This window comes from Cetorhinus maximus, chromosome 21 (assembly GCF_964194155.1).
Source record: "Cetorhinus maximus chromosome 21, sCetMax3.hap1.1, whole genome shotgun sequence".
In the NCBI taxonomy this organism is placed as follows: Eukaryota; Metazoa; Chordata; class Chondrichthyes; order Lamniformes; family Cetorhinidae; genus Cetorhinus; species Cetorhinus maximus.
The window spans coordinates 24452919-24472670 of record NC_135899.1 but is presented as its reverse complement, the minus strand read 5'-3'; the positions used below and the strand labels follow the sequence as shown (position 1 = coordinate 24472670).

Here is a 19752-nt window from a genome sequence, read left to right as displayed (position 1 = left end):
GACTTAGATGTAGAGACAGACAGTAATGTATCTAAAGTTTGCTGATGATACCAAACTAGGTGGGAATGTAAGATGTGGGGAGGACATGGAGAGGCTGCAAAGAGATACAGATAGGTTAGGTGAGTGGGCAACAAGATGGCAGATGGGGTATAATACAAGAAGTGTGAAGTTATTCACTTTGGGCGTAAGAATAGAAAAGCAGAATATTTTTTAGAGGTTAAACTTGCAAGTGTTGGGCATGCTGGAACAAGGAATACAGAAGGTAGCCTGAAGGTGCAGCAAGCAATTAGGAAGGCAAGTGGCATGTTGGCCTTTATTGCAAGGGGATTGGAGTACAGGAATAAAGAAGTCTTGCTACAGTTCTGCAGGGTTTTGGTGACACTGCAGCTGGAGTACTGCATGTGGTTTTGCTCTCAATATTTAAGAAAGGATATACTTGCATTGGAGGCAGTACAGCGAAGGCTCACTAAATTGGTTCCTGGGATGAGGGGGTTGTCCAATGATGAGAGGCTGAATAAATTGGACTTATATTCTCTGGGGTTCAGAAGAATGAGAGGCGATCTCATTGAAACCTACAAAATTCTGAAGGGGCTTGATAGGGCAGGCACAGAGTGTTTCCGCTGGTCGGGGAATCTAGAATACAGCCTCAGGACAAGGGGCCAAACGTTTAGGACTGAGATGAGGAGAAATTTCTTCACTCAAAGGGTTCTGATTCTTTGGAATTCTCTACCCTAGAGGGTTGTGGATGCTCCATCGTTGAATACATTTAAGGCTGGGACAGATTTTTGGTCTCTTGGGGGAATCAAGGGATATGGGGAGTGGGCAGGAAAATTGAGTTGAAGCTCAAGGCCATCCACGATTGTATTGAATGGCAGAGCAGGCTCAATGGGCCATGTGGTCTACTCCTGCTCCTATTTCTTACGTTCTTATGAATTCAATCATACTATGGGGAAGTGTCACTGAACTATGTAATTGCACGAAAATAGATGGTTTACAACTTTAAAAGAAATTGTGTATTGAAACTATGTCGAGAATTTACAATAAAATGTATGTTAATCTTTTCATCCTAGTTATTAACATTTTTCTTACCATTTTATGTGAACTGTAAAACTATCCTATGGGCAAATGAGTGGCATGTGTGTATTTTATCACAATGGCTCTGGGGATTGCTGTAGCCGGCAGTAGATTTGCGGAGATCTTGGTATTCGCTGAAACTCGAGGCAGGGCCACTGGCGGACAGTAAAAGCGCCTTAAAGACGATTTGGATTTGGGTCTACATCTAAAAGGAGTCTTGGAGTCATGGTGATAAATTAATAGTTTTTATGTTAACTGAACATGCAAGGTTTCGACTGATTTGAAAGCAGGAATGTGAGTTTTTATGGCATTACATGATTACAGATTGACGGCTCCCTATGTTGTTTTTCTATGGATTATAATTGTGGGAGGTCTTGTGGTGCAGCGAGTAAAGTCCCTGCCTCTGAGCTGAAAGTCTCTGGGTGCAAGTCTCACTCTAGGGCTTGGTGGCCAAGTAAGGTGCCTTCATAATGCAGCCAAGCAGCTGAGTATCAACATGTAAATCCTTCCAATGTACGCCAATGGCAAGAGGTAAGAGTGGGAGAAATTCCTGGTCAGCCATGTAATGGAAAGAAATTGGAGCCTCTACCATCACCATCCATAGTTTTGAACTACATCGTGCATGTAAAAATGTATGTTGCCACAGCAACTCACACTCCTTGAGGGGCCAGTTGGTTCAGTTGGCTGGGCAGCCAGTGTGGACCAGATTGGTGCCCACAGCACAGGGTTTGATCCCTGTTCCAGTTTTGTGCCCTACACATGAACAAGGTTGTGGCGCTATGGGTCAGACGTGCCCTCGGGCACAGAACGCGAGAAGAAGATTATAATAGAGAGGGAGGAAAGGTTCTCAAAATTTGCACCAGAATATTTGTTCAGTACATTTATTGTTTCCTTTGCTGGGTGCAGTTAGATGGGTGGAAAATGATTTATTTTATTTTCTTTCGGCACAAATGTCTATTGCAAGGCACCAGGTCAAATTGGATTTATCAAATAAAATATTGAAAAATCTCGCCTCTCCAAAAAGAATAGAGTTCAGATTTTCCATCCTCCCATGTCACGTATAGTTCTTCAGTGCCTCCCAATGAAAATGAGTCCATTTCACTGTTTGGCTTCATGTATTTTTACTTGGCATGTAAGTCGACCCCCATTTTTAAAGGATTTTTTGAAGCTTCAAATGTTGACTTATACGCCGTGATCTGTGGTATTCATTTTTTATTTTTGTTCAAAGGAAGTGGGCATCAATGGCTAGGCCAACATTTGTTGCCCAACCCTAACTGCCCTTGAGAAAGTGGTGAGTTGCCTTCTTGAATCGCTGCAGTCCATGTGGTGTAGGTACACCCACAGTGCCGTTAGGGAGGGAGTTCCAGGGTTTGATCCAGCAACAGTGAAAGAACGGTGATATATTTACAAGTCAGGGTGGTATGTGGCTTGGGTGTGAGCTTGCAGGCGGTGATGTTCCCATGCATGTGCTGCCCCTGTCCTTTTAGGTGGTAGCAGTCGTGGGTTTGGAAGGTGCTGCTGAAGGAGGCTTGGTGAGTTGGCAAGCGATATTTTTCTTAGCTTTTATTTAAGTTTATATTGAAAAATATGGTCAAACCCTGTAACTAATATCAATTTTAAAGTTCAGATCTGTTCATTTCTCAACCCCATACCACCAGTGGGCCTCCGATATGGAAATCGGTCAAATTAGGCACCATTGGGCCACACAGGGCTTCTTTCTCCAACAGCTCTTGAGAAAGCAAAAGAGCAGTGTTTAGTGGTGGCATGCTCCTCAGATTAGATTTAGAAGATAAATTGCTGGGGTTAGCCATGAGCAGTTCAGCTGGCATTGGCTTCTAACTCCAGAAGGACCACCTATCTCGCTCACCAGCTGCCTTGACTGACAAAGTTACAGGGTAGAAATTCAACTTGGGTGGCGGCACAAAGCAAGGACTATCTGTTCTACGCCCCCGCCTGATATTCAGTCCTACTATCCTATGATTGGTTGGCCGATGCTATATGACCGTCTTACACGACCACACAAGAAGAGTTACTTCTGGCATTTCAGAAAGCGGAATTTCACTTCAGACGCCGCCTAGCAGTGTGATTTTTTTTTCTCTCTCTTTAGGTTTAATTCAAATTAAAAGACGTGGCCAAATGTTTTACTTCAGATGTGGTTTGGGCGTGTTTTTTCAAGGTGAAATTCCAAAATGTCGATAGCGAAAGTGGGGATTACAGTTCAGTGAAGATGATTGATTCATTTCTAGAAAGCCAAAGCTCATAGGGTGAAACCGGAACTGGGGACTGTTAATTGAAACACTGGCAGCAAAAGAAAGCTAAGAAAAATGGCGGCCATTTTTAGATATAATCGGAGCTCCATGCAAACAAAGATTGTAACGGAAAACAGGGACAATTTTTATGTTTCCATTTTGCCTTACTTAGATCTTGAAGTTCTTGGTTTGAAATGTTGCATTCTGGAATGAAGGAAATGGTAAACTGTTTACAGTCATAGATTGGACGGTTGCACTGAAACAATGGTTAACTACCAACCGTTAGCAATTTTCATGTAGTCATGGGCAATGATGGCTTTCGAGTCACTGGAAATTAATGCCAGGCAGTAGTGTAAAGCCACCCTTCCATCCGATCCCATGGGACTTCCTGCCTGGTGAGTTAGGATGGCAGATTTCCTTCCCTAAAGTGTTATTAATGAACCAGATGTTTTTTTTTTCTTACAGCAATCGATGATCATTTTTGTGGTCACCATTACTGAGACTAGCTTTCAGTTTCAGATTTTTAAAGTGAATCCAGAATTGAATTTAAATTCCACCAACTGCTGTGGTGGGATTTGAACCTGTGCTCCAGAGCGTTCGCTTGGGCCTCTGCATTGCTAGTCCAGTGCCATTCCGACTATCGCTCTGTTTTTCCCCACCTGCCCAACAAAGAGGACAAATGTTCATCCTGCTCCGAGTTCCCACTCAGCATTCCCAATGAAGGGTGCTAGTAGACTTTCAAAGCAGCTAATGTGCCTCTGACCTAAGATCATAAGAAACAGGAACAGGATAGGCCATACAATCCCTCAAGTCTGCCCAGCATTGTTCATGCTTGGTATCAGCTCAATGTTCCCACCTTTTCCTCCTATCTCTTGATCTCAATAATCCATCGATCTCCTGCTTTCAGTATACTTAACGACTGAACATCCACAACCCTCTGGGTTAGAGAATTCCCAAGATTCACAACCCTCCGACTGAATAAATTCCTCCTCATCTCAGTCCTAAATGATCGGCCCCTTATCCTGATACAAAGACCCCACGCTCTAGAGCCATTTCTCAGGATCTACTCTGTCAAATCCACTAAGAATTTTATACGTTTCAATTAGATCACCTCTCATTCTTCTAAATGCCAGGAAATATCTCTCTTCAATGGACAAAGCTCTGACCCCAAGACATTGTTGTACAATTTGCTTCCCAAACTGTAGTATATCGCAAGTCTCTACTTCCACCACCCCACAGCCTCCATGCCCACCGCACCTGCCCCCCCCACCCACCCCCAATGCCCACGATGTTTCCCACAGAGGAAACTAAATGGAGCAGTGTAGAGACTTACAGACTTATGCTGTCACCTCCACTGGGTGGCTCATCGATAGTGAAAGGAGATGCCATAAACGATGATCATTGGTGGTTTTGTTTCCTGTTCCAGTCTTGGAGAGACACACTCGATTAGTGAAGGTGGATCATCACACTAAGGCCATACTACAGAGCAGTGGGACATATCAGAGCAAAGAAACAGGAGAAGGCCATTCTACCCCTCCGGCCTGTTCCAAAATTCAACCACATCGCAGTTGATCTGTACCTTTACCTGCCTTCACTCTGTAACCCTTAATACCCTTGGCTAACAAAAAAAGTCAATTTCAGCTTTGGAACTTTTAATTCGCTTGTACTTTGAGCAAGTTTTGTAAGAGAGCACGTACAGATTATGACTAACAAAATATTCCAGAAATTAATTACAGTGATCAGGTATACACTTGAATATTTGGACCTTAGTGAAACCGCAATAACAGGGGACAATTTCAACCTACCCTGACTATTGGGGAATTGACGGAATTGGATACAATGCTGGATTGCATCCCGCCCGATTTTAATCTCCATTGAAGTCAACGGAGAGTGATATTAAGTTGCGTGTAAGACCAGCATTGCATTCGATCCCATGACACTCCCGCCTGGTGCGTTAGGTTAATATCAATGCAAAACGCCTGAAAGCGCTCTATCTTTGAGCAATGCCACCGGTAGTCTGTCATCAGTAGAAAATTAGGATCTGACAGAATAATGAATTTCACCTTTTTCTTTTGTTTTCAATTTCTCAGCTGTGAAAGAAAAAAGAAAATCCCAACAAAGAACCCACAATTAACAAGGTGCCAGAATAAATCGACTCCGTATGGATCCGGAGCATCCTTCAAATGAAATTATTTGATTTATGGAATTGAATATCTCTATTCACATTACCACTGACTTGATTCTAGTCATAAACTTTTAAAAAAAACATGTTTTAGAAAATTTCATCTACAGTTTACAATTTCCTTTTGCATTTGACTTTGATGGGTAAGAACGTTAGAAAAAGGTGTCTTATTTACAATCCCGATAAGTACTGCTTTACAAAAACCCGTTCATTTTCAACGGGTAATATTACCAGAGGTAGCTTATTGAATCATAAAATAACACAGTACAGAAGGAGGCCATTCTGCCCTGTGAGTCTGCACTGGCTTTCTCGAAGCACTCGTTGCATTGAAAGCTTTACCTCATGTGGTCTCTGGTTTTTTACACCAATCACATTAAATCAATGGCCTTTAGTTATTGACTCTTCAGACAGCTGAAAAGGTTTTCCTTCATTCCCTATATCTAAGCTATTCATGATGTTAAACACTTTAGCAAATCTTTTCTTAACATTTCCTGCACTAAAGAGAACGACCCCAGCTTCTCCAGGCTACCCAAGTTGCGGTAAGCCCTCATTCTTGGATTCATTCTAGTTAATCTCCTCTGTACCCTCCCCAAAGCCTTCACATTCCTCTGAAAGAGTGGCGGTCAGAATCGGACATGATACTCCAGCTAGGGATGAACTCGTGTTTTATGAAGGTAACTTGCCAGCTTTTGTACTCTATATCTGTATTTACAAACAGCTTGCTTGGTGTTACAAATAAATACTTATCAAGCTTGGACTGACAACTGGCAAGTAACATAGGTGTCACACAAATGCCAACCAATGGCCATCTCCATCAAGGGTCAATCTAACCACCTTTGATATTCAATGACATTATCATCACTAAAACCCCCATTATCAATATCCTGGGGGTTACCATTGACCAGAAACTGAATTGGACCAGTCATATAAATACTGAGGCTACAGAAGCAGGTCAGAGGCTAGGAGTTCTGTGATGAATAACTTACCTCCTGACTCCCCAAAGCCTGTCCACCATCTACAAGGCACAAGTCAGGAGTGTGATGGAATACTCTCCACTTGCCTGGATGAGTGCAGCTCCAACAACACTCAAGAAGCTCGACACCATCCAGGACAAAGCAGCCGGCTTGATTGGCACTCCATCCACAAACATTCATTGCCTCCACCACCGACGTACAGTGGTAGCATTGTGCACCATCTACAAGATGCACTATAGCAACTCACCAAGGCTCCTTCACCAGCGCCTTCCAAACCCTCTACCACTTAGAAGGACAAGGGCAGCAGATAGATGGGAACACTGCCACCTACAAGTTCCCCTCTAAACCATTAACCATCCTGACTTGGAAATATATCGCCATTCCTTCACTGTTGCTGGGTCAAAATCCTGGAACTCCCTCCCTAACAGCACCGTGGGTGTACCTACACCACATGGACTGCAGCAGTTCAAGAAGGCAGCTCATCACCACCATCTCAAGGGTAATTAGGGATGGACAATAAAAGCTGGCCCAGCCAGCGACACCCACATCCCATGAACAAATGTTTTAAAAATCTAAAAGGGTTAATTTGAACAAAAGGGCAAATTGGTTTCTGCCTCCAGGGTGCACAAGCCCACCATATCTTCCTTTCTGTGAATGCTCGATGGAACAGAGGAAAATTTAGCCTTAAACATCCTTTATGAAACCATCCTATCTGACTGTCCATGTATTTATAGCATCATTATCTACCCTCCTCCCTACCTTACATAGCCATGCATAGTATTTACAATACAGAAACAGGTTGGTAGGCCCAACAATTCCACAAAGAATGTTTATGCTCCACATGAGCCTCCTCCCAAGCTCACTTCATCTCACCCCATCAGCGTATCCTTCTGTTCCTTTCTCCCTCATGTATTTATCCAGCTTCCCCTTAAATGCATCCATTCTATTCACCTCAGCCACTCCACATTCTCCACACCCTTTCATCAGAATGGTCCAGGCAGGGACATCAGCCATGGGATCCTGATAGCCTCTTTAGCCACATGAACCAGAATTTTACAGCCTTCAGGAGGGGCCATAGAATTGATCGAGATGGCAGTGGTGCTGTGCCCTCCACCTACCTGCCATTGCTGGGATTTTAACCAGCGGCTGGGGAGGCGTTGGGCAGTCCACTCACAAGTAGGCTAATTGATGGTCACTTAAGGGATTCCTCCCACTGCTCTAGGATTGTACCTGTGGGGGAGGCTGGCGCCATGTGTCCAGCCCTCTGGGGGACGTCTCGTGGACAGGTGGCCAGGTAAGTGGAGTGTGCACCTTCCTTTTGGCTCCCTGTGCCCAACAGAGACCCCCTGAATGTAATTCCCTCCTCACCCGACTGCCCTCCTCTACTCCTGCCCGGGCAATTCCCCACATCCACCCCATCCTCCCACACCCGGCTCCTCCAATAGCCAGGGACTGTAAGTCTAGTTCTGGCAAGACTCCAGACTTACCTTTAAGTGCAATCTCCTCTTCAGGACTGTGTGAAGTTCCAGCAGTGGCCACCGCTCCTGGTGGCGCTGCTGGGGCAAGTGAGCTGCCGGCTATCTGATTGGCCAGCAGCTCTCAGAGGTGGAACTCCTTCCTCAATAGGAGGACAGGACGACTGCCTCAAGCCAATTAATGGCCGTTAAATGGCCGCAGGGAGAGTCGGCCTAGAGGAGGTGGGGTCACCCCTGATGGGGACCACACCCTGATCGTAAAATTCAGTCCTTGTGTCTTAAAAGACCAACTACACCTTCCAAATCCAGATTAGGGTGTTTATTGTGTCATTAGAAAGACTGATCAATGGAATTCTGCCCAGTTTTATTATTGCCTCACCTGCTTCTTTGAGAGCATCCTGCAATTTTTTAATTTCTGAAATAAAGATGCATCCAGTGGAATAAGCATTACAGCTTTAGATCAGGGAATCTCATTGAACATTTAACATGAGGGGACTGCACTGATTTTCTCAGTTGACTATTTCAGTCTATTTCTATTTCTTGCTGAAATTTCACTCTGAAATGCAAACATACACCAGGAAAGGTCGGAGTCTATGTTTTTTTTCTTGTACAATGTAACCATAGCTAAAAAGCAGGTATTGATCGCCGTAAGGCAGAAATGACAGTTAACATAATTCATAAGCCAGTTTTTGTTCCAGAAACAAGGCAATACTATTAAATCCGTGAAATCTATAGCAAAGAAACACTCTAATCAATCCAACTGCTCTAGGCTGGTGTTTTTGCTCCATGCGAATAAAGAGATAGGAGCAGGAGTAGACCATATGGCCCCTCGAGCCTGCTCTGCCATTCAGCACGATCATGGCTCATGCTGGGCTTCAAATCCATTTTCCCGCCCACTCCCCATATCTCTTAATTCCTTGAGAGCCTCCTCCCATTCTGCTTCATCACATCCTAGCAGCATAACCTTCTCCCTTACTCCCTCATGTAGCTTTCCTTGAAATGATTCTGTGCTGCTCACTTCCACTACTCTCTCGAGACAACACAGGAACAGGAGGAGGCCATTCAGCCTCTCGACCCCGTACTGACATAGAATTAGATCATGGCTGATCTGTACCTTAAATCCTTCGCTGCTTAGCTCTTATAGGGTGTTCAGGTGAACCTTCTTTACCCAGGGCGTGGTGAGATTGTATAGCTTGCTGCATCATGGAGTAGGTTAAGGGGAATAACGTAGATGTATTTAATGGAAATCTGGATTAATACAAGAGACCTAAAGAAAGAGAAGTGTTCAAAATCATGAGCGATCTAGACAGGGGAGATAAAGAGAAACTGTTCCCATTGGTGGAAGATTCGAGAACCAGAGGACACCGATTTAAGGAGATTGCTGAAAGAACCAAAGGCGATGTGAGGGAAAACATTTTTTCATGCAGAATGTGGTGAAGGCAGATTCAATCAAGCCTTTCAAAAGGGAACTGGATAAGCACATGAAGTGGAAAAGTTTGCAGGGCCGCGGGGAAAGGGCGAAGGAATGGGATCAGCTGAGTTGGTCCTGCAAAGAGCATGGACAAGGCCTCCTTCTGTGCTGTTACCTTTCTATAATTCCAAGATTTTATCCCACAGACAGCAATGGGATAATGACCATATCATCGTTTTATAGTGATGTTGGTTGAGGGATATCTATTTCCCCGGAAACCAGGGAGAACTTCTCTTCAAAATAACAGGCATGGGACCTTTTAGGTTCACCTGAGGGGACGCATATACACAGACATACAGTCAGACACACACACACACACAAATATATAGCCACACACACAGACATACAGTCAGACACAGACGCAAACAAACATATAGCCACACACACAGACATATAGTCAGACACACATACAGTCAGACACCCATACACACTCACATACATATAGTCACACACAGAGACATAAAGTCAGACACAGACATACACAAACATATAGTCTCACACACACAGAGACATACAGTCAGACACACACATAAACATATAGTCACACACACAAACATACAGTCAGACACACACACACACACAAACATATAGCCACACACACAGCCATACAGTCAGACACAGACGCAAACAAACATATAGCCACACACACAGACATACAGTCAGACACACATACAGTCAGACACCCATACACACTCACATACATATAGTCACACACAGAGACATAAAGTCAGACACAGACATACACAAACATATAGTCTCACACACACAGAGACATACAGTCAGACACACACATAAACATATAGTCTCACACACACAGCTATTTAGTCAGACACAATCACATAGTCACACACACAGACATACAGACACGCGCACACACACATGAACACACACACACACAGACATATAGTCACACACACAGACATATAGTCAGACACACAGACATATAGTCAGACACACACAGACACACACTTGAACACAAACACACATACACACACAGACGCAGAGACACAGATACATGCACTCAGACAGTCAGACACGCGCACACACACATGAACACACACACTCACATAGACATATAGTCACACACACAGACATATAGTCAGACACACACATAGACACACATAATTGAACACAAACACACATACACACATGGACACAGACACACACAGACAGTCAGACACACACGCAGACATACAGTCAGACACATACGCATAAACACATTAACACAGGCACACACACACATACAAACACACTTGGACACATACACACGAACACACATGCAGACACAGAGACACAGACACACACTGAAACACAGACACAAATCTAAAAGCTCACACACTAAATTTATCATCCTAAAACCTTTCTTAAATAATTTAGCAAAAACAGATGCTGATTGACTTGCAGAGTGCTTCCAGCACTTTTCTATTCCTTTTAGTTCAGCTAGGACATTGAAACGCCAGATTAACTGTACAGCAGCTGTGTAAATATTTACTGACCATCAGGTTGGTTTATTCCTGTTTTGTTTAAAGAAGAAATGAAATAGTTAATCAAAGCTACAACAAAAAGAATCAAAGTTAATACTTTGAAGCAAAATTGAAATGGTAACACCGTGATTGTGCTATTAGAGTAATAATCCAGAGGACTAGATTAATGCTTTGGAGACTTGAGTTCATATCTCTCCTTGGCAACTGGAAATTTTAAATTTAACAAATTGAATAAATCTGAACTAAAAAGTTGGCATCAGGAATAGCGACCATGGGCAGAATTCTACAGGCTGGCGGGATTTTCAAACAGGTGGGGGAGCCTGTAAAGTTCTCCAGTGGCCTTCCTGCTGCCCTCCTGCCTGGCCCCAAACTGTCCTCAATTTTATGGGTGGCCAGGCAAGGACTAGGGCAGCTGGCTGCCATTGCAGCAATTGAGGTTCTTGAATGGCCAATTAATGGCCGCTTGAGGGCCTCTTGCCAACTGGCCTCAAATTTTGAGGCTGGCGGGGGGATGATCAGGGACGGGAGGGAAGACCAACAGGTTGCCCTGCTTGGACCTCAGGCAGGAAGTTGGTGGAGTTAGTGCACTCCCTCTCACTGGCCCCCTTACCATATAGGGGATCCCTACCAAGGTCCTTCCCCACCTCCCGGGTCCTCTCTCTCTCTCCTCCGCCAGCCTTTCCATCAAGAATTCTGCCTCCCTCCCCCATCCCCTCACCCCTACATACAACCTCCTCTCACCCTTCCCGTCCCTGCAGAGAGGTAGAGAGTGAGCTGCCAGCCAATCTGATTGGCTCCCTGAGGTGAGACCGCCCCCTCCAGCCAATTAATGGCTCTGGGGCAACAGGTATCGGCAGGTAGGCGTAACCCGTCAGCTCTTCGGGCAATAGATGAGGAAACCCCACCACCCATAAAATTCTCCCCCCTGGGATTGTCACAAAAACACACCTGGTGCACTAATGCCCTTTAACAAAGGAAGAGTCACATGTCTTAACAAAGAGAATCTACCGTCCTTACTTGGTCTGGCCTCCATGTGACTCCAGAACCACAGCAATGTGGTTGACCCTTAATTGACCTCTGAAACGGCCTAGAAACGGTGGGGGTGGTGGGGGAGGGGGGTTGGTGATAACCTTTTTTTTACATGAAGAGGCCTTTTAAAAAAACAATTTGCCCAAAATAAAAAAATCTATTAGGAGCCACGAGATGAAATGAAATTAAAGAAGTAAGTGAAGGCCAAAGCTCAGAAGAAAAAAATTGTTTATCTAAGGAACATATTGGATGCTGTAATAAGTCAGGTGCTTTAACTTCTCTGACACTTATGAGAATGACTGCTACTGAAGTTCACATAATTTCAACCTTGTATGTTTTACAGGGGCATCTCACTCTCTAACATCACGGCCAAGGCCTTCACTGGGATCATGCTTAAAGGACTCCATCATGCTTGCAGACCGAGTGTACCCAGAAGCACAGTGCAGCTTCTATGCTGGTAGATTAAAGGGGAGACAGTAGCATGGTGGTAATGTCACTGGACTAGTAGCCTATAGGGCCAAGCTGATGACCAATGGATACAGGTTCTAATTTCATCATGTATGTTGGTGGAGTTTAAATTCAATTAATAAAATCTGGAATCTCAGTAATAGCCACCATGTCCTTGAAGGAAGGAAGTCTGCAGTCCTTACCCAGTCTGGCATACATGTGACTGCAGAGCCACAGCCTTGTGGTTGACTTGTTAACTGCCCTAGCAAGCCCCTCAGTTCAAGGGTAATCAGGAATGGGTAACAAATGCTGGCCTTGCCAGCAACACCCACGTGCCATGAAAGATTTTTAAAAACATGTGGACATGATCAATAAAAGAGAAGTGTAGAGAACAGGATATACCTCTTTGTCTTACTTTTGTAGATCTCATTGAAGCATTTGACACTGTCAGCAAAACAGGATTCTACCAGATTTGGGGGAAAGTGGCTGTCCATCAAATCTCAGTCTCGTCTGCTCCATCTTTGACAACACGCACTGTACAGTTTGACAGCACCCCTTTCTTTCAACATTTTCAAGGTGAAGAATGGCGTGAAACAGGGCTGTGTCACATCATAGTCCCCGCTTTGTTTGGTATTTTCCTCCCCATGTTCCTGACCTTGGCCTTCACTGCAGATTTGGAAGGCGTTTAACCTGCGCACTGGGTCAAACAGCAAGCTTTACAATCTGCCCAGACTGAAAGTGCAGGCATATCTGGAACTTCTCCCTCATTGAAGGACAGAATCGCCAATGCGGCAGTCCTCTTGAAGGCAAATCTCCCGAGCAGAGGTGACTTCACTGGCTCAGGCACGCTTGCCGGATGGAGGGGGGTCGCACGCCTGAGGATTCCTGTTTGGCGAGGTAGCCTGAGCCGGACGACCAGCAGGACGCCCAAAACCCTGCTCTAAGGATGCTTGCAAGCATGACATGAAGGCGCTAGAAATTCTTGCGCCTGGGAGACGCTATCGGACAGGGAGGAAAATGGTGACATCACCTGGAAAGCTGGTGTGCACCAGCATGACAATCAGCGGCTACAGCCGCTTAACAACAGGTGCCAACACCGAAAACAACAACCCATGACGACACCCGATAACCAGTCCATATGTGACACTTGGGGCGAGATTTGCCCCTCATAGATTGGCCGCATGGTAGTACAGAACTTGAGTATGGCTGAAAAAAATAAGAGACTTGCTGTTGAAGCTTTTTGTCTTGCACTCATCAGGACAGAATCGCAAGAATACCAAATCTCAAAGGGGACAACAATTGATACTACATGAGAAGAGGGTGTTGATTGGTTGGCAAGTGGATTCTGATTGGTAGAGGTGTTGCAGTTACACCACCTCTATTTACTTCTGGCTCCTGGTATAGTTTCACAGCTTCGAGTTTCTTTAGGCGGGCACCTTGCTGTTGTCAAATACTTACCTTGCTTCCCTTCGCAGCCTTCTAGTTCTGGAAAATGGAAACATAACTTATTGAATACATAACCTACCTAACCTAAACAAACCGCTGGGTGACCTGTATCCTGACATATTCTCAGGAATTTCCGATTCTAAATGACCTCCCGGGTGTGGAATTAGTCGGGTACACAGGTTTTGGTGACGTATGGAATATTTATTTTCTGCTATGTTTTAAGGAAGGAATTGTGAGCCACTTAAATTAAAGCTGATATAGTTGTACAGAATGGTGCCATTATAGATTAGAGCAAAGAGGTTGTTGAGGCAAACTTTCTCATATGCAGCAAGTTGTTGTGACCTGGAACTCGCTGCCCACCCAGGGTGATGAGAGCTGAGATGGTCACCGATTTCAAAAGGAGACTGGATGGGCACTGGAAGGAATTAAACCTACAGGGCTGCGGGGATAGAGCGGGGGAATGGGACTGACTGGATTTCTCCATGGAGAGCTGGCATGGACTCGATGGGCTGCATGGCCTCCCCCTGCATCTGAATTGACCTGGAGTGCACTGCCTGTAAAGGGGCGGTGGAAACAGATTCAGTAGTAACCTTCAAAAGGTAATTGGAAAAATACTTGAAAGAGAAAAGGATCACAGGGTTGTGGGGAAAGGGCAGGAGGAGTGGGACAAATTGGATAACCCTGTCAATGAGCCGGCACAGGCATGATGGCCGAAGAGTCTCCTTCTGTGCTGTGTCATTCTATGATTCTAAGAATGAAAGGCAAGAAGTCAAGAGTACAGATAGATGCTAATTTATAGGTGGGGTATGTGTAACCAGGCCTTAAGATTTTCCTTTATAAACGGGGTTCTCATTCTATGATAGACGTGGTGGAGAAGGATTGTCTTCCCCATTGTTTTCACTGGATTTAGCGGCTTTGCAAACAGACTTTAATATAAGCCCCAAGTTGAACCTCGCCTGCTCAACTAGGTTAAAATGTGGGGAGGGGGCCGGTGGTAAATGCTTGTCCTAAATGGACCTTTTCATCGACGGGCCAATAGCACAGGGCAAAAGACCTCGCGGACCATCTACGGGTCCTACTCCACCCACTTTCACTTGCCACTCAAAAAACTCACCAGAATTAATGGGATTGTATGGAGACTATAAATATTTCACTACCATGTCACCACTAAAAGTAATAAATCTATTATTTTTTTAAAAACATTAAACATAAGGAAATTGTTAATTCATGCCAGAAGCAAAAAGTATTGATATTTTTATAATATGAGCTACAAGAGAACATTTGAAACGTTCTAATATAAAATGATATAAATTCATCACAATAGTATTCTTCTCAGAAGCTAATACTTGTCTTATATCCATGTTGATCAAACAAAACGAAGGGTAATAGGAACATAGAAACAGGAGAAGGCCATTCAGCCCGTCGAGCCTGTTCCACCATTCAATACAATCTTGGCTGATCGAACATTTCAATGCCTTTTACCCACACTATCCCCATAACCCTTTAAGTATTGTTTAATCAGAAATCTATCAATCTCTACCTCAAACATACTCAATGACTGAGCTTCCACGGCCCTCTAGGGTAGAGAATTCCAAAGATTCACAACCCTCTGAGTAAAGAAATTTCTCCTCATCGCGGTCCTAATTGGCTTCTCCCTTATTTTGAAATTGTGTCCCTTGGTTCTAGACTCCCCAACTAGGGGAAACATCTTACCTGCATCTACCCTGTCTATACCTTTCAGTATTTTGTAGGTTTCAATGAGATCACCTCTCATTCTTCGAAACTCTAGAGAATACAGGCCCAGTTTCCCCAACCTCTCTTCATAGGACAGTCCCACCATCCCCGGAACAAGGCTGATGACCCTTCGTTACACTCCCTCTATGGCAATAATATCCTTTCTGAGGTAAGGGGACCAAAACCGCGCACAGTACTCCAGGTGTGGTCTAACCAAACTCCAAACAATTGAAGCGAGACTTCACTACTCCTTTACTCAAATCCTCTTGCAATAAAGGCTATCATTCCATTAGCCTTTCTAATTGCCTGCTGCACCTGCATGATAGCTTTCAGTGATTTATGAACAAGGGCACCCGGGTGCCTTTGTACATCTACACTTTCTAATCTCTTACCATTTAAGAAATACTCTGCACACCTGTTCCTTCTATCAAAGTGGATAATCTCATATTCTTCCACATTATATTCCATCTGCCATCTTCTTGCTCATTCACTAAGTCTGTCCAAATCCTCCTGTAGCTGCTTTACATCTTCCTCACAACACACATTCCTGTCTAGCTTTGTATCATCTGCGAACTTAGAAATATTACATTTGGTCCCCACATCCAAAACATTGATATATATTGTGAACAGCTGGGGCCAAGTACTGATCCTTGTGGTAGACACAGCCTACCAATGCGAGAATGACCCATTAATTCCTACTCTTGGTGTTCTGCCTGTTAGCCAATCCTTAATCCATGCCAGTATATTGCCTTCTATCCCATGTGCTTTTATTTTGCTAATCAACCTCCTGTGGGAGACTTTATCAAAAACCTTCTGAAAATCCAAGTATACAACGTCCATTGATTCTCCTTTATCAATTTTGTTAGTAGCATCTTCAAAAAACTCCAACAAGTTCGTCAATCATGATTTCCCATTTGCAAATCCAAGCTGACTATGCCCAATCAGATCATGATTATCCAAGTATCAATTTATCACATTTAACACATCTTGCTTATGACACTTCATTGTTGTTGCTCGCACTCATGACGCAGGTGCAGGGCAGTCGATCTGATTGTGGGACATCAGCGAGCAGGGATGAGGGTTCGGGCCTGTTGTCTTGTATGGCCTCGGGTGTGGTGTTGCACGTCACCGACTTGCATTTTGGACCAGCCCACAGGCCCACCTTGAGGATCATTGTGGAGTGGACCAAACTTTGGGAATCACTGTTCTATATGAAGGAGATCGCTGTTACAGGAAAGGGCAAAGGTTGGGGGTGGTGGTGGGGGCGGGGTGGGGTGGTGAACCGGATTGGATCTTCTCCCTGTTTTACATCCTGCTGGATACATCTGGCAGCTGAGGATGTGAGCAAAAGAGCTTGAGGACTGGATTGATTCTTGGGATCAGAGAGTTGTCCTATGAGGAATGATTGAGTAGAATGGGCCTGAACTCTCTGGAGATCAGAAGAACGAGAGGCGATCTTACTGAAAAGTGTAAAATTCTTAAGAATGTTTGGCAAGTGAGATGCTGAGATGCTTCCCTTTAGTTGAAGAGTCTAGGACACAGAGTCACAGTCTCAGAATAAGGGGTCAACCATGGGCTGAGAGGAGGAGAAATTTATTCCCTCCAGAGGCTTGTGAACCTTTGGAATTCTCAGGGACAGGAATCACGAGATTTCTGGGCACTAAAGGAATTGAGGGATATGGATCATTTTTTGTATTTGTTCATGGGATGTGGGCGTCGCTGGCTAGGCCAACATTTATTGCCCAAACCTAATTGCCCTTGAGCTGCCTTATTGAACTGCTGCAGTCCACGTGGTGTAGGTACACCCACAGTGCTGTTAGGAAGGGGGTTCCAGGATTTTGACCCAGCGACAGTGAAGGAATGGTGATATATTTCCAAGTCAGGATGATGAGTGGCTTGGAGGGGAACCTCCAGGTGGTGGTGTTCCGAAGTAGCTCCTGCCCTTGTCCTTCTAGACAGTAGCGGTCGCGGGTTTGGAAGGTACTGTCTGAGGAGTCTTGGTGAGTTCCTTAGGGCAGGAAAGAAGAGTTGAGGTAAAAGATCAGCCATGATCTTACTGAATGGTGGCACAGACTTGAGGGACCAACTTTTGCTCCTAATTCCTATGTTCTTATATCAATTGGAAGGGATAACAGTAGAACGCAAATAGGAGAATCTAACCACGGAGGCTTGAGGTTCATGTTAAAAGCAAGGCTCTGTAGTGTGCGGAGGCAGAACTTGAGGTCCTGTTCCTGAATTGTATCTTTACATAGGATTACATAGGCTATACAACACAGAAACAGGCCATTCAGCCCAACCAGTCCATGCCAGTGGTTATGCTCCACTCGAGCCTCCTTCCTCCTTTTCTCATCTAAGTATGCCATCCTGACCATCTATTCTCTTCCCAATACTTGTCTGGTTTCCCCTTAAATGCATCTATCCTGCTATGCTCTTACCCACAAGAGGAAACATCCTCTCTGTATCTACTCTATCAAAATCTTTCATCATTTTAAAGACTGCTATTAGGTCACCCCTCAGCTTTCTTTCTTCAAGAAAGAAGACACCCAGTCTGTCAACCGTTTTCTGATCTGTATACCCAGGCATTTTTGTAAATCCTTGTAAATCTTCTCTGCACCCTCTCCAGGGCCTCTATATCATTTTTATAACATGGTGACCAGAACTGCACACAGTGCTCTAAGTGTGATCTAACCGAGGCTCGATACAGCTTTAGCATAACTTCCCTACTTTTCAATTTTATCCCTAGCCTAGAAATAAAGCCTTTGCTTTTTCATGGCCTTGTGAACCTATGGTGTAACTTTTAGTGATTGGTGTAGTTATACTTTGAGATCACTTTGTTCCTCTACCCCCACTGAGACTTGCAAAGTCCAAGTAATAAGTGACCTCCCTATTCTTCCTACCAAAATGTACTTCCTCACATCTATCTGTGTCGAACTTGATTTGCCAATTACCCGTTGTGCAAGTTTATTAATGTTCTCCTGTAGTTTGTTGCAGTCCTCCTCAGTATTAACTGTCTCCCGCAGCACACACCCATCCCCTCCCCACCCGCCAAATTGGTGTCATCTGCGAACTTAGAAACTGCTGTTTTTGATTCCAAATCATTAATGTAAATTGTGAACAGCAGTGGTCCCAGCACTGATCCTTGTGGAACACCACTCCCCACCTTCTGCCACTCTGAATAACTTGAACTTGCTTGGAGCAGTTTAACAGCATAAGGACTCTCGGTGCAAGTCAGGATCATTGACCCAACCTTCCAAATGTATTTTATGAACACACATATAACCATTTAAAGGGGAAAGAATGTAAACGTTTTCATTTCTCACCCTTCTCCAGATGATACTCCAGGAGTGCTTTTAGTGCTACATATAACCAATGAACAATTAGTTTCTTTCGAACTGTTTATGAGAGAAATGAAACATTACGGAGAAAATTCACTCTGAAATTATTGGGTTTAAAGCACAGGAAGTTTTTTTGCCTTTATGCTCATCTCTTCAGAATGCTACTGGGCTTAAAAGGGTTAAACTACAAGGACAGATTTCGTAGATCAGCTGAAACTCCTTTGAATATAAAAGATTAAGGTCTTGCAATTGCAAAGGTGTTTTGGCATAATGGTAATGTCACTGGGCTAGTGATCTGGGGGCCCAGACTAATGCTTAGGGGGTATGGGTTCAAATCCCACCACAGCAACTGGTGGCAAAAACCCCCTCTGGTTTTGGAAGGAAATCTGCCTTCCTTACATGTGACTCCAAACCCACAACAATGTGGTTGACTCTTAGCTGCTGAGGAAGCCACTCAGTTCTTTGGGGATGGGCAACATAATGCTGGCCTAGCCAGTGGTGCCCACACCCCGTGAGAGAACAAATATACCTAATTTATATTTATGTACAGACTTTAATGCAACGAAACTTGGTCAAAGAGGCTTTAAGAAGTATCTTGAGGGAGGGCAGAGAGGTGGAGGGAGGGTATTGCAGAGCTTGGGGCCCAAGCAACTGAAGGCACGACCACCAATGGCGGAGCGATTCTAATTGGGTACGCACAAGAGGCCGGAATTAGAGGAGTGCAGACGTCTCGGAGGGATATGGGGCCAGAGGAGATTACAGAGATAGGCAAGGGGTAGGCCACGGAAGGATTTGAAAGCCAGGATTAGAATTTTAAAGTCAAGAAGTTGCTTGACCAGGAGCCAATGAAGG

The 19752-nt window shown here is 44.4% G+C and overlaps 2 protein-coding genes across 2 annotated transcripts in view; one reads left to right on the top strand and one right to left on the bottom strand.

Moving 5' to 3' along the window:
- c21h6orf136 (chromosome 21 C6orf136 homolog) overlaps positions 1 to 5490 on the top strand; it is a 58540-nt gene extending 53050 nt beyond the window's left edge. Inside the window, exon 7 of the mRNA XM_078566739.1 lies at positions 5414 to 5490. Within this exon, the coding sequence (XP_078422865.1) occupies positions 5414 to 5419 (6 nt within the window). The 3' untranslated portion in view covers positions 5420 to 5490. The remainder of the gene's footprint in view (positions 1 to 5413) is intronic.
- The window catches only part of LOC144695768 (zinc-binding protein A33-like), a 176420-nt gene that overhangs the window by 91515 nt on the left and 65153 nt on the right, over positions 1 to 19752 (bottom strand). The gene's annotated exons all lie outside the window — the stretch shown is intronic.